Below are 23,295 nucleotides of genomic sequence, written 5' to 3'. Positions count from 1 at the left end.
TGACCTGCCATAGCTGCAGGTGAGCACATGGGATATCATATGGATGCGTGCATATGCAAAACATACACACATACACACACATGCAAAAGAAAAAAGAATGACAGTCTAGCTAGCAACACCTCACATCTAGGTTTCATAACCAGTGAATATCAATGATTTTCATGATGTCTACACTTGCTGTTCTTACCTTTAAAATAAACGTTAAGGTTTTGTTGGTAATTTTTTTTTTTTTTTTGAGTAGGTAGGTTACAGAACTTAACTATAGTTTTATATTCACAGTAAACAACCCCAAATGTTTCCTGGAGATACGCTGAAAAAATCTTAATGACTTTTCTCCATTTGGATGTCTACATTGCTATATTTTCTTTTTGACTCCTCTCATCTTCATTACCAGCCAAATGTAAAGGATCGTTGACTTTTTAGCATGTCAGTGTTATTAACTTTGGCTTTATTAGGGTGTTCTCTTCCTTAGTTTTAAATATCTCACACTATTTTATTAAATAATTTTAAGTGCTTCTATATTGTTGTAGTGATTTTTTTTTTTTTTTTGAGGCAAGCCCAACAGACTGGCCTTTTTGTTTTTATGAGGTGGGGAGACGGGGGAGGGATGGACAGAAAATGAAATGGTGTGCCAGGCCCTCCCTCCACTGCAATCAAACTCCAGATGCGTGCACTCACTTGTGCTCATGTGTGACCTTGCACCCTTGGGTCACTGTGCATCTGGCTTATGAGGGACCTGCAGAGTTGAATGTGAGTCCTTAGGCTTCACAAGCAAACACCTTAACTGCTGAACCATCTCTCCAGCCCGACAGTGAACTTTTAATAGCTTCTTATATTGTTTGTGTAGAAAAAAAATGTCCAATTCATTGATGATTTTTACTAGTTCCCTGTCTTTGTTCCACGGGGAGATCTTACTGCCGCATCTTTCAAAGGAATCACAACCCTCATATATTTAGAAGTGCATGCTAATGCACTGATTTTCATGAAATGTTTTCCTTAGGCCCTTGAAGATTCCAGCTGCCTGAAAAGAAGTGGCCGAGACAGCGGTTACGGTGATACCTGGTGTCCCGACCGAGGTGAACTTCCTGTTCCTCCAGGCAGGCATCGGAGGGAAGATTCTTGTGAGAGCTTGGATTCTGTGGGGTCCAGGTCACTGACCAGCTGCTCCTCAGACATCACACTCAGAGGACGAGAAGGTTAGCTCATTTTTGGTTGTTAATTTATTTTTATTTGTTTGTTATGGTAAAATCAGTGCCAGAGAAAACAGAAAAATGGAATGAAAACTGTTTAAGAAAATTTATACCAAAAAGAAGATTTTTATAGAAATTTACCTCACATTGAGTTTCTCTGCTTTTCCCTCCCTCATAGTAATAATAACTTCTAAGTTTTTCCTTCTGTTTTTATTTTTCTTCTTCTTGTTGTTTTGTTTTGTTTTGGACAGGACTTAAGGTGGTTCATTGTGACCTGTTTTATCAGTGAGAATCTTTCTTTTCAGATATAGGCTTAACTATTGTTTGTAAGGCCTGTTAGCTCTTACACACACACACACACACACACACACACACACACACACACACTGGAAGAAGCCTGTTATCCTAGCTCTTGAGTAATTTTCTTCTCTTATTTTTACCAAAAATATTTTTGAAAAGTATTTTAGGGGCTGGAGAGGTGGCTCAGTAGTTAAAGGTGTTTGCTTGCAAAGCCTGATGGCCCAGGTTCCATTCCCCAGTACCCAGGTAAGCCAGTGCACGAATTGACACATGCATCTGGAGTTTTTTCCAAGGCAGGAGACCTTGGTATACCATACTTAATCTCTGTCTGCCTCGTGCTTCCTCTCTCTCTCAGATAAATAAATAAAATATTTTAAGAAGTAATTTACCAAAAGAGAGGAAAATATGTTAATAATCTCTGAATGGATATCATGGAGGTAGGAAGCATTTTTTGGTCCTGCAGGGTCTGTGCTAATGTAAGATAGCAAGTGTGAAAAGACTTATTAGTGCAAGTCCTGTTGTGACAACGAACCTTCATTCAAGATCACAAAGCTGTGGTTAAATCCTGTCATTTGAATGCATGTGTCATACCTGTGGTTGCTGTGTGGTGTTAACAGTTTGTGAATAAATAGATAGCTTGAATTGATCAGATAAGAAGCTGTTAGATTTTAGAGTCAGGATAGAGGCACTGAGAAAAATGCTTCTTGTGATGTTGTTGTTCATAAGGAGGATTGAGGGGAGACCCTTTTGGGTCTTATCTCTTAAGCAAAGGTGAAAGGAAGAAAATGAAAGGAGGAAGATTCAGAAGCAGTTTGTCCTGCTGACGGGTCAGGGAGTCATCTGATGGATTTTGGGGTCAGGAAAGAGGCACCAAGACAGTTTCTTGAGTTTAAGACTTTATTGTAAAGGGTGAGAAAGACAGGTGTGGGAAAGGGAGAGTGGGGAGAGGGGGAAGATGGAGAGGGAGGGAAGGAAGAAGAGAGGAAGGAAGAAAAGAAGGGGGCAGAGAAAGAGGGAAAAGGTGGTGGTGCATGTACCAGGAATAGGAAAGTCAAGAGAGAGAGAAAAGGCCAGAGAGAGGGTTTTATGGGAAGAGGAGGAAGCTGTCCTTTGAGGGAGGAGCCATACATTTCTTTTTTTTAAAAAAATTTTTATTTATTTATTTATTTGAGAGCGACAGACACAGAGAGAAAGACAGACATAGGGAGAGAGAGAGAATGGGTGCGCCAGGGCTTCCAGCCTCTGCAAACGAACTCCAGACGTGTGCGCCCCCTTGTGCATCTGGCTAACGTGGGACCTGGGGAACCGAGCCTCGAACCAGGGTCCTTAGGCTTCACAGGCAAGCGCTTAACTGCCAAGCCATCTCTCCAGCCCCCATACATTTCTTGAAATGCTGAGGATATCGGTCAGTCAGTAGATTCAAGCCCTAGCCCTGCTAAACAGAAACAAAAACAAAACCCCTCCCCTGCCCCTTACAGCATGTCTGTGCTTCCACCATGACCATCACCAGGAAGAAATGAAATTTCCCGATTGTGAATTTGTGCTAGATTGTTAGGGATTCACTTTGCTCATGATGGATGTCAAGTTCCCAAATGATTCTCCTAAGGCTTTTGCTACGAAGAGCCTCAGCATCAGGAAATGATGCAGAGTGAATTTGTTTTCCCCAGGTTAATGAACATGGTGTGAAAAAGTCAGTTCCTTCACTCTGGTAGTAGTTACAACCACATTCCAAACACTTGAGTGGCCAAGCAGTCATCTTTGTCTTTGTGCTGCATATTTTGGGACTGTTTGCTATCTAGGTGTGACATTTTCAGAACCCGGATGATACTGATTATGCCTGTAAGGAAATACATCCAAGTTGATCATCCATCTGAGGGATGATTAAAGGCATACACCTGGAGACTGAGACTGAAATTCTCTCCCCATTGTTACTTTGTCCTCACTGAATATGGCATGCAGTGCTTGAATTCACATGTGGCCATCAAAGAATAAGAATGGGAAAGAGTGTAGGTTTGTGGGCTTGTGCAGATTCACTGTTCAAATGTGATCAGGCTGAGGTGTGTAATCCAGGTCCTACTTGGGTCTCATGTCTGGAATATGTTACCCAAGCCAAGAGCACTTTTCTTTCTTGTCTGTGGAAAGGAGTTTCAAATAAGCTTCCTTTAAAGAGTGGGGAGGGAGGCTGGAGAGATAGCTCAACCATTAAGGCACTTGCCTACGAAGCCTAAGAACCCAGGTTCAATTTCCCAGTACTCACGTAAGCCAGATGCCCAGGGTGGCACATGCGTCTGGAGTTTGTTTACAGTGGTTGGAGGTCCTGGTGTGCCCATTCTCTCTCCCTGTCATAAATAAAAACTAAAGAGTGGGGAGGTCTCAGTAATTATAACAAGGGGAGAGGAGGGAAAAGGGGTTCTAAGAGAGTGTTGCTCTTCTCTGATTACTACATTAAAATTCTACTACCCACAAGATTGTAGTGGATGGTCACCATGGTTAGGATGCCATTTTTAAGATAAGATGACTGTAAGTTTTCAGAGTTTCATATGGAAAACATATCAGGAGTGACATTTATGCAAACAAAGACTATTAGCTAATGGAAGATTTTAACTTTAAAACATCAAGAGTTGAATAGACTGTGATTTTTAAAATTCTGCCCGTGTGCTGTGGTAAGAATCATGGGCATGCTTTTTTTTTTTTTCCTGACCTAAGAACTGTCCTGTGTGTTCGGAGATGGTGAGAAGAACTGGATCGTTGACGCATCGTCCTACTAAGCCTGGCTCCCTTGTGTGCCACTCTCCGCCCTGTCTTGCCTTTCACCCTGTCTGTCTCCATCTTACAGCTGGGTGTCAGCCTGTTCCTAAGGACCGCTCTCTGCTGTTTACTGTACTGGACTTTCATTCCTGGCAGGAGGGAGGACACGAATTGCTGTCAGGTCACGTTAACCCTGACTTTGGGTTAGGTGAACCCTGAAGATAGTGTATATACTGGAGGCCTGCAGCTGTCATGTAGGGCCCTGGGAGAGCTCCACAGGAACAATGCTTGCAAAATGTTTTATCTGTTTTTCACAAATGCATGTGACATGTGACAGGGAGAAAGAAGGGCCAGAAGCAATTGCTCCATCTGGACCCTCACTGTTATTCTCTTTTCCTTCTTTTCTCACCGTGCTTTTCAAAGACAAGGCTTTTCTTTTTCCTTTTCTTTCTTTCTTTTTCTTTTTCTTTTTTTTTTTTTGTTTTTGAGGTAGGGTCTCACTCTGGTCCAGGCTGACCTGGAATTAACTCTGTAGTCTCAGGGTGGCCTTGAACTCACGGCGATCCTCCTACCTCTGCCTCCCGAGTGCTGGGATTAAAGGCGTGCTCCACCACGCCTGGCTAGGCTTTTCTTTTAAGAGGATGTGTTATTGTTTTTCATCGGTCTTATGTAGCTAACCCTAGCTAGGGTCTATCAGCTTTTTCAGTTTGTTTTTAAATGATCTTTTGGCCAGGCATGGTGGCACACGCCTTTAATCCCAGCACTTGGGGGAGGTAGGAGGATCGCTGAGAGTTCGAGGCCACCCTGAGATGACATAGTGAATTCCAGGTCAGCCTGAGCTAGAGTGAGACCCTGCCTCGAACAACAAAAACCAAAACAAAACAAAACAAAACAAAAGATATTTTGAACCAATACATAGCATTCTTTGTACGTCATTCTTTTTTTTTTTAAATTATTTATTTATTTATTTGAGAGCGACAGACACAGAGAGAAAGACAGATAGTGGGAGAGAGAGAATGGGCGCGCCAGGGCTTCCAGCCTCTGCAAACGAACTCCAGACGCGTGTGCCCCCTTGTGCATCTGGCTAACGTGGGACCTGGGGACCCGAGCCTTGAACTGGGGTCCTTGGGCTTCACAGGCAAGCGCTTAACCGCTAAGCCATCTCTCCAGCCCTACATCATTCTTAAGTTCTGTCTCCTCATGAAGGCAAAAGGTATGACTCCTTTGGGACTTGGGAATGTCATCCAGTCTGTCTTCTCTAATGTGGCATTCTTGCTCATGAGAGTGACCTTATAAGGATCTTTTTAGTCCCATTTGCAATCGTGTGTAGTCTTCCTTCTCTGTCTGTGTCTTCCCTTATCTCTCCTAGCTGTAAATTTGATGGCTACCCTATTTTACATTACATAGGCTTCTGTAGAATTCTTCTACTGTCCCATTTTAGCATCTGTGACTCTGCCACTAAATACTATCCCCGTGGATTGTACCAGTAGATTTCATGAGCTGTCCCCAAGGCAGAGAAGATGGGAAAGGAAAAAAGGTTCAGCAGGGACTTGGGGCCTTTCCTACTCAGAATGTGCCACAGCGAAAGAATGTGGTGCCCGCCCCCCCCCCCCCCCCCCCGCCCCGTATGCAAAGCACCTTCCCCTAGTGATCTTATCACAACTTCATGACAGATTTCTAAAAATATCCCCACAGTTCGCACTCGCAGCCCTGGGTTGCCAAGGGAGAGACAGAGCAGGCCCTCCGTTTTGGGGGCTTCTGGAGGAATCATCTGGATGGTAAATCGAGTTCTTGTGCCTTCTTGGTAGGTTCGGGAAGTGACACCGATTGGGAATCGGCGTTCAGAATGCAGGACTGTAACAAAGACGACATGTCCTATCGGAGGATTTCAGCCATCGAGCCCAAGTCTGCCTTACCGTTCAACCGCTTCTTGCCTAACAAAAGTAGGCAGCCATCCTATGTGCCAGCCCCCCTGAGGAAGAAGCAGCCAGACAAAAACGAGGGTAACCGAAGGAGCTGGGCAAGCCCTGTGTACACAGAAGCAGATGGAACCTTTTCAAGGTACAGGGATGCGATGGAGTTCTGAATGCTTTCTGCATTTTTGGGATATTTAAATGTTTAAAAAAAAAAGACAAGCAAGTCTCTTAGAATGTTCTCAGTAGCTAATGCATCTCATTAGTGGGAAATTCTTTCCCTGCCTCTGTTTTTAGGCATACATCTGTTGAAGTAGCTGGTTCTGTTTTAGAATGTCAGCATATCGCCCAGTCTCCTTTGACACGCACGCCTTCAGTCTGTTAGTATTTTCCAGTTTATTGGCTCGCCGATAGGTCCGTTGTGAGCCATGCTGCGTCTTCTCCCATTGCTCTTATTTATTTAATTATTTATTTTGTTGACCTACTTATTTATTTATTTTTTTTTTGTGGACATGCAAGGAATACTTTAATTTCCCATCACATTAGCAGAGCACAGCGAGATTTTTCCGATGCAACCTTCCGTAAGGAAGCCTATGCTTCTGAAAGCGGTTCGGACACTGATGATGAGCGAAGGTTGCCTGACGTGATTCTGGATGACTTAGCCAACCGTAGATTCCGAGCGACAAAGAGGCCCGGGGGTGTCGCCTCACGCACTGCCTCGCTCCACCCTTGTGCCCACATCTTTGCTCCTGGTGCATTAACCACTGGGCTACATGCACTGACGAGGTCAGAAGCCTATTTGTCATGCATCTGGGTGTCTATCCTACTGCTGGGTGAAGTCAAAAAAGTAACACCCGATCTGTGTGGTATTTGTCTCTCTCTTAACTCGGCTTCCAGCTCAGTGTTTTTTGGCCATGGTTTATCTAGCTCTTCTCTAACAGAATGAAACAAGGTGCTGCTGAAATGCCATAACTTTGTTTTAGGAGCTGTGGTGATGAGAGAAGCGAGTTAACTTGCTTCATTCACAGCGTTGTAAACTTTGTGAGGCGGAGTGCATGCCCTTGGGTATTGTGTGCCACAAATTGCTCACGCCATGTCTTTAACCTCTGGTTGGATGTTTTGAACAGTAACCAGAGAAAGACTTGGGGCACCAAGATGGAGAACTGGTCAGCCACTCGAGAAACTTCCATCTCCTCTTGTTATCTGGAAGAGGAAGAAGAAAAACTCACAAGCGTCCCCAACCTTGTCAAGGACGACTTCTATGTGCGCAAGCTAAGTCCCATCATGCCAAGCCCAGGCAGTTCTGATCAGTTCCTCCCCAAGTGTTGGACTCCCGAGGAAGCGAGCTGGAAAAGAATAAAAAGGGGAAACTATAAGCCGTGGTATAAGGAGTTTCAGGGGTTCAGGTTTGTCCCTGTGCATGTTTCTGTTCCCCAGTGCTCGCTCTCCCCTGACCTGGTGCGTCCTGTGTGCATTTTATATGATGGATAGAGAAGAGCTGATTTATCCTCCAATGTCTGTAGATGTTGTAATTGGGGAGAAAAAATGTTTAAATTTAAACCTGAGGGCTGCCCGTGGCAGGACATATCTAGAGTCCCAGCACTTTGGAGGTTGAGGCAGGAAGATTGAGAGTTTGAAAGAAGCTTGGGTTACATAGTGAGATCCTGTCTCAAAAAAAAGAAGGGGGGAAGTGCTGAGGAGATGGCTCAATCTGTAAAGTGCTTGCCATGTAAACATAAGGACCTGAGTTCAAATCCTCAGAACCCATGTAAATGCTGGGCATGCATGGTGGTCCACACCTGTAACCTTTGAGGAGGCAGAGGGTAGATCTCTGGGACTTACTGTCTAGCTTGCCTACCCAGTTTAGTGAGCTCTGGCTTCAGTGAGAGACCCTGTTTCAGGAACTGGAGGAAAATGACTGAGGAAGACACTGATGTTAACCTCTGGGTGACACATGCACCGTGCACATGCGTGCACGCACACACGCATGCACGCACACAAATATGCATACACACGTACCACGTATATGCCTGCAAGGAACAAAAACGCACAACAACAAACAAAATTAAGACTTAATCTCTGGGTCTATGGAAGCCTTCTTTTTATATATAGTCAGAGATTGGCACTGATTTCCATAGTGTTATTCTTCTCTTCATCTTCGTTCTTCATCTCCTCCTCTTCCTCCTTTTCTCCATGTCACTTCATAGCCGAAGGGATTCTGACTCCGAGAATGAGGACTCAGGCTCGGACAAACACCCCAGCGTTTTTAGTAGAATACTAGAGGCCGAGCCTAGGTTAGACAGCAGCTGCCAGAGATCTTCACTTTTGCTGGAACTGGCGACCAGATGGGCCGTCAGGTCACGGGACACCCACGCAGCCAGGAGAAGTGGTGCTTTGGATGGATCCAGGTGCCCCAGCCTGCACGAGCTCCTTGCTTGGGATCCGGCCTCAGTCAGCCTCTGCTCGCTTTTGCTGATGCTGCATTAACCCGGGCTCTGATTATGCTGAGTCATGGGGTCCTAAAGACTTAGGACAGAAGTGTAACATGTTAACATGGCTGCTTTCAGCGTGAGGGTGTTGGCTGCAGCTGAGTAAATGTTCCGCTAGTACAGTAATATGCGAGATGGCATCTAGTTACATGTGACATTCCGAAAGTGCTTTTTTAGAAACATAACCTAAATTTACAGCTGTGCTGTGCATGGAGATGCGGAGGAATGAAATTCTTTTAGACAGACGCTGGGAAGAGCAAGTCTGCAGAATGCAAAGAAAAAATATCCCCCAGGGTCTTTTATAAGACTTTAAACCTGTTTTTTTCCCCCCGTTTTCTGCTCATCATTTATGTGTACTATTGCACCAAGTGAATGATGGCAGCTCTTGAAACTCTCTAAGATCATGTTTCCTTCTCTCCTGAGGAGATGAGGCCAGTGGAGTTAATGGGATAAGGAATTGCATACAGAGGGTGGTGCTCATGTGTGTGCTAAGGAGTGTTCCAATCTGGGCTGTAACTCTGTCCCTTGACCTTGATAATGCCCACATTTGCTAGAAGGAAACCCTATTCTTGCTTCTTGAGCTGATTCCTAGGAAGCCATGGATAATGGCATTCAACATTTATCTGGCTTGCAAGAGTCCATCCCATGGCTCCTAAAATAATTCACCTCTGATAAGCGGCTAATTGGTCTGCTGCCTAATTACTTTTCTCCTCAGACTTAATAAAATTCTCCCTCCCTTTTTCTTTTCTGTGCTTCAGTCAGTTCTTATTGCTTCAGGCCCTTCAAACATACTCTGATGACATCTTGTCTTCCGAAACACATGTCAGAATCGATCCCACTTCTGGCCCAAGGCTTATAACACGCAGAAAGAATCTCCCTCATGCATCGGGCTGCGGAGGCGATGACCTTGAGGTGCCAGCCCTCGATCCCGACTTAGAAAACGACGATTTCTTTGTCAGAAAAACCGGGGCTTTCCGTGCAAACCCATGCGTCCTTCGAGCCTTCGAAGACTTCAGAAGGTTATCTGAGCCAGATGACCCAGTAGAGCGAGACATAATTTTGCAGTGCCGCGAAGGTGGGCTGGTACTTCCAGATCTAGAGAAAGATGATATGATTGTTCGCCGAATTCCCGCTCAGAAGAAGGAAGTGCCCCTGTCGGGGGCCCCAGATAGATACCATCCGGTCCCTTTCCCCGAACCCTGGACTCTGCCTCCGGAAATTCAGGCAAAATTTCTCTGTGTCCTGGAAAGGACCTGCCCCCCAAAGGACAGAAGCAGCAGTTGTGGGGTGTTAGTCCCTTCCTACCGGCAGAAGAAAGATGACATGTTGACGCGCAAGATCCAGTCTTGGCAGCTGGGCGCTGCTGTGACCCCCGTCAGTTTCATGCGTGGCCCCTGCAGTGAGGCCGACCTGCAGAAGTGGGAGGCTATCCGGGCGGCCAGCCGACGTAGGCACAGGAAACGGCTGATGGTGGAGAGGTTAGCGTGTGTTTCTGCAAGGATTTGGTTTGTCATAGATGCTCTTGTGCCAAAAAAAAAAAAAAAAAAAAAAAAAAAAGCCACATCAGATTGCTGACCTCTGCATGTTGTGTGTGCTGGTTTGAAGTATCCTGTCCAGATCTCTTTGGCATTTTGAAACTTTTAGTCATTTCACGGCAAAAAAAAAAAAGCGCAATTTCATATGTTTATTGGTTAGGTATATGTACAATTCTTGTCTCTGGTGGTTTAAGTGTATAGCATTGTTCTGCAATATGGTTTCATACAAATATTTTGCAGTTGTGTGTGTGTGGACTTCTGTTCTCATGTCCAGGCATTTCTATAGCAGTCTGGTGAAATTTGGGTCTTATTGTGTCTCACATTTTGCAGTGCTTGATTATTTTTCAGGTGAACATTTCCCTTAAAATACGACATCGCAAATTTCACTTAGCCTGATTACTGTTTTTGACATGTTTCTTAGACTGTCAATTTGTGACATTTTCATTCATAAAGTTTAGTGCAAAGTTCATTAAAATGCATGAGTATTATTGACTGTCTTGAATTCTATCTGTGTGCAGTTGTGGCCATTTTGGTGACACAAGTGTTACATAACTTGCCTTTTTGATGAATGTTCAGTTGGTTAAACTTGGTGATGGGCAAACCTGATGCAATTGAATGATCCTCTAAGTTAATTCCTCCCAGCGGGAGGCCTCCTAAATGGGTTTATTGGCTCAGAGTAATTGACAAAAAATTGGCTTTGCTCGATTTGAGTTCCTTGAGATATGAGATTGAGGGAAACTTGCAACTTAATCAAGTGGAGGAGAGGCAACCCGTTCAGATTTGCCCGTCCGGTTAGATTCTACTTGAAGACATTGAATGTTAAGAAACTAGCACAACTGGAGAGAGTGACTCGTTAATTTTTGATTTTCTGGTTTCTTAGACTCTTTCAAAAGATGTATGGTGAGAATGGGTAAGTTTTATGGTTCACAGTAAAAAAAATATCTTCATACGTTTGTCTGTTTCATGTAACTTACTGCATTTCTATCCTGGCATGTCACTAAACGGGGGTGCTGTGTGCAGTGCATGAGACTTAAAATGGGAAGGTTTTATTAACTTTGCAACACCATGGCAATATTTTTCTCTCTGAACACCTGCTGCATGAAATGCTATCTAAAGCCATAGTTTTTGTTTGATTATATGTTTGAAATTTAGCTCTGTCCCCCTTTCCTTTTTAAAGTTTAATAATGGAAAGTAATGAGCATTTGCCTAAGACTATGTATGGTTATCTTGGTATTTGATTGCTAAACAGACTCCTGGTTTCTTGGTTGTTAAAGCCCTCAAATTTATAGTTTAGAAAGTCTGATGGAATAAAGATATTAGTCTTCACTCTTGTTTAGAATTCATGCACTTGGCACAGTTCATATTCTTACCTCACTAGGAGCCTGGTTAGTGGGCAAAGTGAGTGTTTTCTGCCTTCCATGGGTAGTATTAGGATGATGTTCACGATTCCTGGTTAGGGTAGATATTTTAATGTGGCTGTGAATATAGAACAACATTGGACTTCCAAACTTGTAAAAATTTTGACAATTGATGAAAATGTTCTTGCAAGAACTATGTAACTGTTTCTGCTTTTTAATATAAAATTGGCATTCTATAAATAGTTTTCCTTTTCTAGAATAACTGAAATCTGAATGCCAGTAATTCATTTTTAATTCCACACCACCAGGCTTTCTATAATGTTGTGAATCTTATTGCTAGCCATTTTGAGGAAGAGACTTTCAGGTGGTCCAATGTTTAAGTCTGCCTCAATGGCTGAGTATCTCCTCCTACCATGTTTTATTTCATCTCTAAGAAACTCTGCTTTTTATACTTCAGAAATTCTTGGAAGCTACCAAAATTACCACTTAGGGCAGAATAACTATTCTAGGTGCTGAAAATGTAATTTAGTGATGGGAAACTTACTGAGAAAACTTTCTTAGGACCTTATTTTAAAAGTCAGGCTTCCAGCATGTTCCCAGGGAGCCACTTGAAGGCATGCTATCCTCTACCCAGAGCCAATTGTACTTAAGAGTGTTTTCATCAGTGAGGGTGAACAGAGAAGTCCTCAACCTGACATTTAAATAACCGCTAATATCACAATTCCTCATGGAAAAGTTGTTTTTATCTTTTTGCACCTTCAAGCATTTTAAATAATTTTCAGTAAGAATTTTCATTTGTAAATCACATTTGACTTGAGAACACAAACAAGTCTTGTGAACGGTTACTTTTCTTCCAGGGATGTCTGGAGCCATAGTCTAAAGACTTGATGGGCAGGTAAACACACCTACCCACTTCTCTAAGCTGACTGTACGTTCCAGTTTAGTGAATGCGGGAGGAGAGTATTAGGTGACTTGAGTTAGCCTTAGCTGGAATGGAGGCTCAGTGCTGGAGTTCGTACCTGCTCTATGCACGAGGTCTTAGGTTCAGTCTCTAATATGCGCCCTCACCAAAGAAAGAGGAAACTAAATACCAAGTCTCAGAGTCCTGAAGACTTTTCCAACTATCATAATCAGCAGCAAATGCTTGTGGTAGACAATTCCAAGGCGGTTGTTTGGAGAGTGCAGTATTTGTTTTCAAGGCTTTTGAGCCTCCCTCCCCCCAAACCATTCAGTACAGTGCCAAGGTAACTATACAAATAAAGCAAGATAATCTGTAAGTTGAGACTGGTGAATAATGCATGCCTTGTCAAATAATGGAACCTAATGTGTCTTTAGAAAACTCAACTATGTTAAGAGCGGTTGAGATCAAACTTGCCATGTAGGACTTTTTTTTTTTTTTTCCTTGTGCTTTCTCAGTTACCAGTGCTTTCCTTATGATGAATTCCTGCAAAGAAAACAGATAAAATTCAAATTGGATTCCATATAGGATTTTTTTTTTTTTAAAGAGAGAGAGAAAGAGAATGAATATGGGTGTGCTAGGGCCTGTTGCTACTGCAAAGAAACTGCAGACACATGTGCTACTTTGTATAACTAGGTTTATGTGGGTGCCGGGGAATCAAACCTGGGTCGTTAGGCTTTGCAGGCAAGTGTCTTAGCCATGGGACCATCTCTCCAGACCAATGTATATGATTTGTTTCATGTTTATGCTGGATGAGCTCTTTGTGAGTTTATATTCTGAAAAGCATTGTTGCCTGACATCTTGTAATTGAAAAATACTTGGGCTGGAGAGATGGCTTAGCGGTTAAGCGCTTGCCTGTGAAGCCTAAGGACCCCGGTTCGAGGCTCAGTTCCCCAGGTCCCACGTTAGCTAGATGCACAAGGGGGCGCACGCATCTGGAGTTAGTTTGCAGTGGCTGGAAGCCCTGGTGCGCCCATTCTCTCTCTCTTCCTCTATCTGTCTTTCTCTCTGTGTCTGTCGCTCTCAAATAAATAAATAAAAAATTTAAAAAAAATCTTTTAAAAAAAAGATCATTCCTCACACTCTTGAAGCCTGCAAGAGTGGGGAACAGATATTTAAAAAAAAAAAAAAAAGAGAAATACTTGCTTATTGTATGAATGTTTTCTCTTGGTTAGGGTCCATTGAAAGGGAAATGTGTAATAATTTTTTAAGTTGTTTGACTATTAAGTTCTAGCTTGCTTGCTTAATTGTTTTCATGTTGTTGCTAGGGACGGAGCCCAGGGCCTTTTGCATGCTAAGCAGGTGCTCCCCTCCTTACTAAGCTTTCATTTGGCATGTAACACATGTTAGTTTAATATTATTGAGATGCTTTGTATGGCTGTCAGTTCTCCTGTATGTGTCTTTGTGTTACTTCTATGAAATTTGGAAATTCAGCCACTTGGCCTGTTCACGTCAGCTTGTTAATGACCGGTAAAAATTTGTTGTGTGAATACATGGAAACATCTTGTAATGTGATCATGCCACTGAATCTGCTATCAGTGTCTCACGGGAAATAAATGCTTATTGTATGGGAAGTTGTAGTCAGACAACTAGGACAGTTTTATTTTTCTTAAATATTTTGGCCCAAAGATTTTGTGTATTTATTCAGATATAAGACAAAAAAAGAAAGGAAGGAAAAAAAATCAAAATTCATGTGGGTTACTCTCTGGGGACTTTTTTCTTACCTTGGGGCTATTACTGTTTAATACTAGTAATGATACTGTTTATTATAACAGCTGTGTGTGTGTGCATGAATATTAATATTTACTGCTCTGTACATGCCCTACCACACACAGGATAGATGCCCCCACAAAAACAGCAAATAATTTCGAGGCTCAAATATCAATAGTATGGCAGTTGAGAAAATGTATTTGGTTGATAAATTTGTAAATGGAAAATCACTGCTCTGAGGTCTTATTCTAATTTATGGTAATTTTAAAGCATCTCATACAGGTTTTAACAATGATTGTCAAAGCCTCACACATAGGTTTTAAAACTGATGGTTTGTCACAGAATCCAGTAATCTCCAATGGAAGTATATTCAAAAATATATAAATAAGCATATCCATCTTTGCTTTCAAAGCTGGAGACCCCCTAACTTAGCACTGTGGAATTTCTGTTGGCTGTGTAGGACTATCAGTGAATTTATATTAGGAAAACTCACCTTATGTTGTTTCTTCTGAGCCCTTCCTTAGATACCCATCTCTAAGTTTACTGGAGTTAGAACCTAAGACAATAGCTCTTAGTTCCAGCTAAAATATTGAGACCATCATAGGCAGTCAGAGTTCTAGAAGACAGTTGTGCTAGGTGATCTTAAGACTCTTTCCTTCTTCTTTAAAACTTGACTTCCCTCCTTCTCTTAAGTCCCATTGAAAGATGTAATTGAAAAGGCAAGATGTTAAGCTTACATATTTTTGGGGAAAACTCCAAATGTACTTGTAAGTCGGAACCTTTCTGAATAAGGACCCCCAACTTAACAGCGACCGGTAGTTGAACTCTAAGAGAATGAGACTTACCCATGAACGGTCCATGCTCGACATGAGTATTCCTTCACAGCGTTTCCGTTTTCCATGCTGTTTTCTCCTGAGCTCATCTTGTTCTGTGAAGTAGACCAGTGTCTGCATTTCAGAGGCATCGACAAAGAGAAACGCAGATTGCAACCTTCCCAAAGATGGAGACTGTGAGTGACAGAACCAGGCCTGGCTGGGCTGCATGAGCTCATCTGCAGTGGCTGCCTGACAGTGCTGCGGCCTTGCAGCGACCCCTCAGCAGCTTAAAATCGTGTTATTAATGACTATGACTATAGAACACATGCCTTACCCTCTGGCTGCGAGATTCCTGCTCTCCAACGTTCTAGATGTTATCAGGTAGTCTGGGATAATCGGTCTAACTGGGAGTCTTTTACAGACTTAGAACTTCCAGAAGGTCTTGTCCAATAATACTTCCTTTAATAAGAATTAGTATATAAGGGCTGGAGACATAGCTTAGTGGTTAAGGCATTTGCCTGCAAAAAGCCAAAAGGCCCTGGTTCGATTCCCCAGGACCCGTGTAAGCTAGATGCAGTGGTTGCAAGCCCTGGCATGCCCATTATGTGTGTGTGTCTCTCTCTCTGCCTTTCTCTCTTAAATAAATAAATAAAAATCTAAAAAGAGGGAAATATTTTTTTTTAAAAAAAAGAATTAGCATATAGTACCAGATATTTTAAAAAAAATGGAATCAATGCAACCTTACCCACTTCTCATAACACAACTGATGGAGAACTGATGCCTATGTGTCGTGGGTGAAAGCTGGCACTGCAGCTGGGCCTGGGGTCCTCCAATCTTGTCTCGTGCCAGTGCCCATGAAGCCCGCTGTGGAGTATGCTCCAGGTCTAATGGGTAACTTTATATGCCCTAGGGAACAAATTGTGCTCACATTCCTGCCTTCACAAGGGCTCTCCTACTAGTTTAGCCCATGTTTGGTTCACTTTGTTCAAGGTGTCTGCCTCCTGGGAGCCAGGGCTGTGCTCAGTGCCAGGGTACACAGGGGAAGAACGCAGCCTCACCTTTGGTGAGCACGCCGTAGGGAAGGTGTGTGCTAATGCTTCCCGCCCTCCAAGAGGAGAGGAAGAGCAAGCACAGGAGGCCGTGGGCCAGTGTGGATGACCCCACTTTCCTCTCACTAAAATTTTCCTCGGGTGAATTAGCCTTTCCATTTTGGTTCTGAATTTTATGCAACTTTACCCGTTGCCTGTCCAGCTTCCCCTCAAGCCTTGGACACAGACACTTTTCATCCTGTTTCTCAGTGCATATTGTTGAGCTAGCCCAAATAGCCTCGTTCCTTGTCACTATGACTTAGGTATTTCTACCTTCTCAGATGGACACAGATCACTTTGATATGTAGCCGTAGCCAGTAAGGTATACATCATGTTCACAGGTTCATGTATTTTCACTCATCTAGGTATCTGTCATTTATTCCTTCCTATATTAATAACTTGATAAAGCTTTGGAGGCTAGTCATGCTTTCTCACAGAACAAACCAGAAATATTCCATGTGTAGACTATTTTGCCTGATTATGATGAGGCTTATCTCCTCCTTTGTACAGATACTGCTGCATCTGCATACGTCACACCAAGCAGCATATGGCTTGGGAGGTAGATAGTCCTCGCATGAACTAGGCACTCCTGTGCACAGTATGTAACAGGAAGCCACGTACTAAGTGCCATGAAAGAAATAGAACTGAAATGTGTGAGGACTTGAGAGGAGGGCCAGGCCGCCGTTCACGTGGAGGAGCCAGGAAGGTTTCCTTCAGGTAGTAGAATCCTGTTAGGTCAGCAACGGAACACACCCAAGGAGCATTTGCCTTGAGCCGTCCTTTATTTTTGGTTGAAACAAACAAAAGATGCCAACTCCTGCTATATAATCTTGTAAGACAAATTAGGTGTCTCAGATGGCGATCATTCTCATAGAGAGAGTAAAGACAAGGTGAGACATGGAGAGAGCATTTGCATTGTCATCTCCAGAGGACAGGGAAGGACATGCTTGGGTTTAACCAGAAGTGAGGAAGATGCTATGTCTTTCGGGGTCAAGAGCCTTCCAGTCCGATTGAAGCTTGAGGGGAGAAGCAAGTGGTGTGTACAAGGAGGCCACTCAGCAAGGGTACAGTGTCAGAGTGGTACTGTAGTGTAGCTGAAGTGGCAGGCAAGGTCCAGATGATGTCAGATCACATAGGGCTTGGAAGAACCTACTTTGGACTTGAGCGAGATGGGGTTACCAAGCTGTACATGCTTTGGTCTTGCCCCTTCAGCCTGGGAGGTCCCTGGGGATCTCCAGCTGGAGGATGGAAGGCATGGATCACAGTGATGACAGTACAGGAGGTAAGAAGTGGTTACATATATGTACACATCTATGGCTACACACATATATGGAGAGAAAGAAAGAAAGAGCAGAGTGACAGGAATTTTGAGAAGAGACCAGTGATAGAGGAAAGAGAAGAATTCAGATGGCTTCAAGATTTTTGACTTCAAGTGTTGAAGTTTGAGATTTAAAAAAAAAAGGACATGAGCAGGCTGCAGAAGGAGCAGTCTTGTGGTTAGCCATCGGAGATGCTCCCATGTACAGAACAGAGTTGTATCATCCATCCACAGTTTAGTCCAGCTGGGATTTGGGGTAGTATTTTACGGGGCTTCTCCACTGTTCCAAGTGCTTTTGAGTTGGAGGGAGCATTTGAGGAAAGGCCTTTTCTGGTGAGAATTTAAGCAGCCCTTTTGGAGATCCAGCTAAGGGTTACCCGTGCTCTGATCTAGACTGTTGGCAATGGAAGTGGAAAGAAAGGGACACTGAATGAGGAGACTTGCTAATGAATTGAAAGTGGGGAGAAGGGGAGAAACAAAAGTGAAAACTGGTTCTCGGTTTCACACGGGCATGACCACCATAAGAACAAAAGCAGGTTTAAGATTGGCTGCGTTGTCAGTAGCCATGCCGTTAGGACAGCACAGCTTGCTTAGTCCTTGCTGGACACAACCTCAGTGGGGGTCTCTACAGTTGAGATGCCTAGGGCTAGCCTTGTGGAAATGCCCATTGAAGAGCAAGTGGAGTGAGTCACAGAGCAGGCTCCAGGCTATAACCTTGAGGCTCTAGCAGCAGGATTACAGTTGTGCTCCTGAGCTAGCTAAGGATGAGCGTGTTACGAAGGAGATGGGATGGGATAACCGGGGAGAAGGCAGTGTAGATACTCAGGAAGATCAAGCTTTAATAACTAAGGGTGGCTGCTTACAGTGAGATAGACTCAGAAATGCAATACTGAAAGGCAGCTGGAGGACCTGACATTTAAAAGTTCAGTCTCCTCTACTCCTCCCTGTTCTTTGGCATTCTAGAACTTGACCCGTGGCCTTTCTGGGAGGCCGTCCCATGATCTTCCATTCCCACTTGGCGGTCTGCTTGACCTCTTCATGCATATGGCTAGGTGTTCATGTTCACCATCTCACTCCGTTCATTAGTGTCTTCTCTGGGCTTCTGGAGCTAACCCTCTGCACATCTATGTGCAGCGACAGCAATACCTGAACACAGACTGGAGAGATGGCTTAGCGGGTAAGGCGCTTGCCTGCGAAGCCCAAGGACCCACGTTTGACTCTCCAGACCCCACGTAAGCCAGACACAGGAAGGTGAGGCAAGTGCAAGATTGCACATGCCCACTAGGTGGCGCGAGTGTCTGGAGTTTGATTGCAGTGGCTGAGGCCCTGTGGTGCCAATTCTCTCTCCCCTGAAATCCACCCCCTGCCCAAAATACCTGAACACTGCCTAGGTGAAGGAGAAGGTAACTGAGGTGGTTTGGGCACACTCTGGGAAGCAGCCTGTGGGCCTCTGAGACCAGGTCCGGTGTAGTGATATGGTCCATCTTAGAGCCTCAGTGAAGAGATGCAGTGCATCTTTTCATGGTGTTGAACTTGAGGAGAAAATATCAGGTAATCACTAAATTATTTAGCAAGTGCCTAGAGAAAGCAGCCAAACCTCAACAGGTTATCTTTGGGGGAGAGGGATGACTAGAGTGGCTAATAATAATTTTTTTTTTTCTAAAGTAATCTTTATATGGATTGACTCTTCCACAGATGAGCATTAGATTATGAATAATTTTAGGAGTAGAATTTTGCAGGGCTACTTGGGCCATTATGTGAAAGCAAGCAAGCAAGAAGAAGAAAAAAACCACCACCATCAGAAACCCTCATACCTGAGTTGAGTGCCAGGCTCTTGTTTCTACGTTTTGGAAAAAACACCATTTATCTCTCTCGTACTATTTCCGTGGCGCTATCGCTCCAGCATCGAGGTAGTACGGTAGAAATTTAGGTGGAATTTCCAAATACAAGCCCAGCCTTCGTTTCAGCCCTCCGCTTCGCCCTGAGCACCTTGGTGACGGCGGGTGTGTTTGTTGCAGGAGCAAATCCCTGAGCGATGTCAGCGCCGAGGACGTCCAGAGCCTGCGGCAGCTACGCTACGAGGAGATGCAGAAAATAAAGTCACAATTGAAAGAACAAGACCAGAAATGGCAGGATGTGAGTATTGGTAAATCGAGAGGGAGGAGCGAGTATGTACATCGCAGTCTTCCTTGCGTGTTCTCTTTCAATGATGTCAGTGTTCTTAATGGACAGTTTTCCTTTCCTCGCCGCACCGGTGTTCAGTTCTGCAGGGAATCTGACCAAAGTGTTTTAAAGTGTTGTTTTTTTAACCCGTCACCGTTACATGTTGTAAAGGCCATTATTAAACAAGTATAAAAGAACGTGTACCTTCTAATAAGAGTTTTCGGAGAGCGTGAAGCTGTCGTCTTGTGGTGCAGTGAGCCTGTTTTCTTGAATGAGGGGCTGAGCTGGGTGTGACTAATGATGCTCCTGATAGGAGAAAACCTTGTGCAAGGTAGGCATTGAAGAACTGCTGAGGTCCGACCCAGATCTTGGCACTAATAGGGAGAAATGTGAGGGGTTCTAAAAGCTTGCTGAGGAGACTGGGAGGAAATGTATCCCACAGTGATGTTTCAACAGAAGTCATTATTGAATATGATTAAAATCTAAAGGTTTCAACAGCTGACCTATCCAGAGGTTTCTATGGATAAAGTCTCAGTCTTTAGTTGAATCCGTAAGTGTCATCTCCCCCCCCCCCCCACTCCAGAATATAGTAAGTGTTACAGGCTTCTGGAATGAAAAGAACTGTAATAAATAAACCATACATAGCAAACCAAAGAAGTCCGAGAATCGCTTCCTGGTTGGTGAGAGAATTGGGTGGGAACGAGAGTGAATAGAACAGAGAAGCACGCATCTTCACTTTCAAAGGAATGAAAGGCTGGCCGGTGGTCATGAAACATCTGCTTTGGTGACTGTTAAGAGTTCCCAAGCTCTTAAATATCTGATCTCCCTCTCGCTGCACTGCTCCCTGGTCATGCCAGTCCTGGGGCCACCCCCTGATGTGGTAACTGAAGAGACTGGGCTGAGAGGAGGGAAGGCCAGCCCACCCGCGCCCCAGCTGCGCCCTGTGCACACCGCGCAAGCTCCGCACCGCACAGGGCCGCTTCTCCCCCTTTCCTAAAACCCTCTCCCAGGCCCTCGCGTGCAGCTTCAGGTACTTGCAACCAACACCCTTTCTTTCCCTCTCCTCCTTCCCTTCCCTCCCTTCCCTCCCTCCCTCTCTCCCTTCTTCCCTCCCTTCCTTCCCACCTTCCTTCCCTCCTCACCCTTTCCTCCTCACCCTTTCCTCCCTTCTCCCTACCTTTCCTCCCTTCCCTTCCTCCCTCCCCACCCTTCATCCCTTCTTCCTTTCCCTCCCTTCCCTCCCTCTTCCCTCTCTCCTTGCTTCCTTCCCTCTCTCCTTGCTTCCTTCCCTCTCCTTTCCCTCCCTCCCTCCTTCCCTCCCTCTCTCCTTCCCTCCCTCTCTCCTTCCCTCCCTCTCTCCTTCCCTCCCTCTCTCCTTCCCTCCTTCCCTCCCTCTCTCCTTCCCTCCCTCCTTCCCTCCCTCTCTCCTTCCCTCCCTCTCTCCTTCCCTCCTTCCCTTCCTCCCTTTCTTCTTGCTTCCTTCTTTCCCTTCCTCCCCTCCTTCCTTTCCACTCTCCTTCCTTACCTCCCTCCCTCCCTCCCTCTTTCCTTCCTTTTCCCTCCGTCCCTCTCTCTCCTTGCTTCCTTCCCTCTCCTTCCTTCTTTCCCTCCTTCCCCTCCTTCCTTTCCACTCTTCCTACTTCCTTACCTCCCTCTCTCCCTCTCTCCCTCTTTCTATCCCTTTCTGCCTCTTTCCTTCCTTTTCCTTCCCTCCCTCCTCCTTTCCTTTTTTCTGCCTCCCTCTGGTGAAGATACCCTGTTTTTTTTTTTTTTTTCTCTCTCTCTCTCTCTCCTCCTTTCTCTCCCTACTCTTTCCCCCATTACAATCAAGTCTTAGATCCTAGAAATTGTCTGTCTGTCAGTTCCCTTAATCCAAAGCTTCCCTCCTTTTCAGATTCTTCTGGTCTTCCCTGATGTTAAATAAGACCTTGATGCCAAGAAACTGTCCATCTTAGTCCACATTGTGAACCTCAAACCTGATAGTTACATTTCTAAATTTGAGTGCCACTTGCAGTCAAAACTCAGTGTAATTATCCAGGAACATTAAGCAGGGCTCAGGATGTGGCTCTGCGGTAGGGTACTGGCCTGTGTGTGTCCGTCCCCAGCATTGGGCGGTGTGGGGGGGGAGGATAAAATCAATCAATGTCACTGCCAAAATGCACAGTGAATTTTTGATACGAATATAATTATTGAGAGTGGCTATCTATTAGGTTAGACCAGGTGAATATTGGGCCATTTATCTACTTGGACCAAATGCACCCTGCCCTGCTTTTTTGTCGTTCTGGAAATAATTCTCACTGGTTTCTGGCCACTTGGAAAGCAGGAGTGGCCCCATGTGCTCCCATAGGGTATGAGCTGAGCTCACCTCTCATGCCCTGGGGGTGACCTTTGCTTGGTGTGGTACTGTGGATTCACTGCCGCCTGGACTGGAACGTCTCTCAGCATCCTTAGCATAGTGGCCTTGTGTGTGGACACACAAGAGCTTGGACCGCATGTCAAAACTCGCTCATGTCCCTAGGGATCATTGAAAGCCAGAGTTAGGTTAAATTGGCCCCGGGTCACCAGCCTGGGTCAGACAACATTTTGGGGGGCTATGGGAAGCAACTGTAGACTTGCGCCTGCATGATCTTCCAAGTCGCCCTGACCTCTTTGAAATCATGGATAGTCTAGTCTTGGCTCTTCTGCGAAGCTTCCTCCCAGAGGAGGGTCCTGTCCTTTGTACGACCACTGTCCAGAGCACCTCCAGTTATGCTTGTCACCTCCCTTTACCGATCTATCTGACCTGTCCTTCCTGATGGAGAGTTCCTTGAAGGGAGCCCTGTCTCTCATCGATGTGTCTGTGGAGACCAAACTGCTCCTTTTTTATTCGATGAGCCTGTCACTGTCTGGTTACTGTTTCTGTCACCCAGTGAAAATGTCCTTTTGCCCACAGCTAAGTGTTTAGAGTGAGAAGAAAATGAATTTGAAATAACTCCTGGCCAATCGCACCCCACATCTCATTACAAGCATTTAGCAGTCTTTGAGAAATGGGCATCATTTCTGGGAAAACAAAAACGGTTTCTATCTCACTAGGTCAGGTTGTTTTCAGACAGACACACGAGCTAAAGGCTTGGTACAGAGCACTGGCTATAAAAAGCAGAATGAGGGCAGCTTGGCACAAGTGGCAGTGAATGGTTTCAGCAATGTAACAGGATATTCCAGCACGTTCTTGCTGCCAGGGAGGGCATGCAGAAATTCAGGTATGACCAGGCCAATGTGATTTTCCTGTCAGGACCTTGCAAAATGGAAAGATCGTCGGAAAAGTTACACTTCAGATCTTCAGAAGAAAAAAGAAGAGAGGGAAGAAATTGAAAAGCAGGCGCTTGAGAAGTCTGACCGAAGCTCCAAGACATTTAAGGAAATGCTGCAGGACAGGTAAAAGGCGGAGGAGCAGCTCTCGTGTTTGGGGATCTTGGGGATCATGTGGGAAAGGGAGGTGTGGCGGGATGAACCACCACCAGTTTAAGCCTTAATGAACTATGCACTGAAGTGCCCAGGATTTTGCTCCTTAACACGAAAATAAGGTTGCTGCTTAGTGATTTGGGTCAACAAAAGCAAGGAGTACTTAATATCCGTGAGCATTACTTCTTTGTCTCACAGCATTCTCTTAAGCAGAAGTAGAAGGTAGTGGCTGTATTTGGCACAAAAATGACACTTCCTTTATCCCCTTT

At 44.6% G+C, this 23,295-nt stretch overlaps 1 protein-coding gene across 7 annotated transcripts in view; it reads left to right on the top strand.

Moving 5' to 3' along the window:
* Nucleotides 1-23,295, top strand: part of Lmo7 (LIM domain 7) — a 263,869-nt gene that overhangs the window by 196,229 nt on the left and 44,345 nt on the right. For 4 of the 7 annotated variants that reach the window (XM_045145095.1, XM_045145096.1, XM_045145102.1 and 1 more), the window contains 7 exons: nucleotides 1,001-1,196; nucleotides 6,047-6,299; nucleotides 7,279-7,557; nucleotides 9,399-10,118; nucleotides 11,056-11,085; nucleotides 19,441-19,558; nucleotides 22,857-22,999. In XM_045145095.1, the coding sequence (XP_045001030.1) occupies nucleotides 1,001-1,196; nucleotides 6,047-6,299; nucleotides 7,279-7,557; nucleotides 9,399-10,118; nucleotides 11,056-11,085; nucleotides 19,441-19,558; nucleotides 22,857-22,999 (1,739 nt within the window). The remainder of the gene's footprint in view (nucleotides 1-1,000; nucleotides 1,197-6,046; nucleotides 6,300-7,278; nucleotides 7,558-9,398; nucleotides 10,119-11,055; nucleotides 11,086-19,440; nucleotides 19,559-22,856; nucleotides 23,000-23,295) is intronic. The other 3 variants (XM_045145099.1, XM_045145101.1, XM_045145100.1) reach the window with 2 other exon arrangements.

The sequence above is a fragment of the Jaculus jaculus genome, chromosome 3, assembly GCF_020740685.1.
Source record: "Jaculus jaculus isolate mJacJac1 chromosome 3, mJacJac1.mat.Y.cur, whole genome shotgun sequence".
Lineage (NCBI taxonomy): Eukaryota > Metazoa > Chordata > Mammalia > Rodentia > Dipodidae > Jaculus > Jaculus jaculus.
This window is presented reverse-complemented; position numbering and strand designations above follow the sequence as displayed.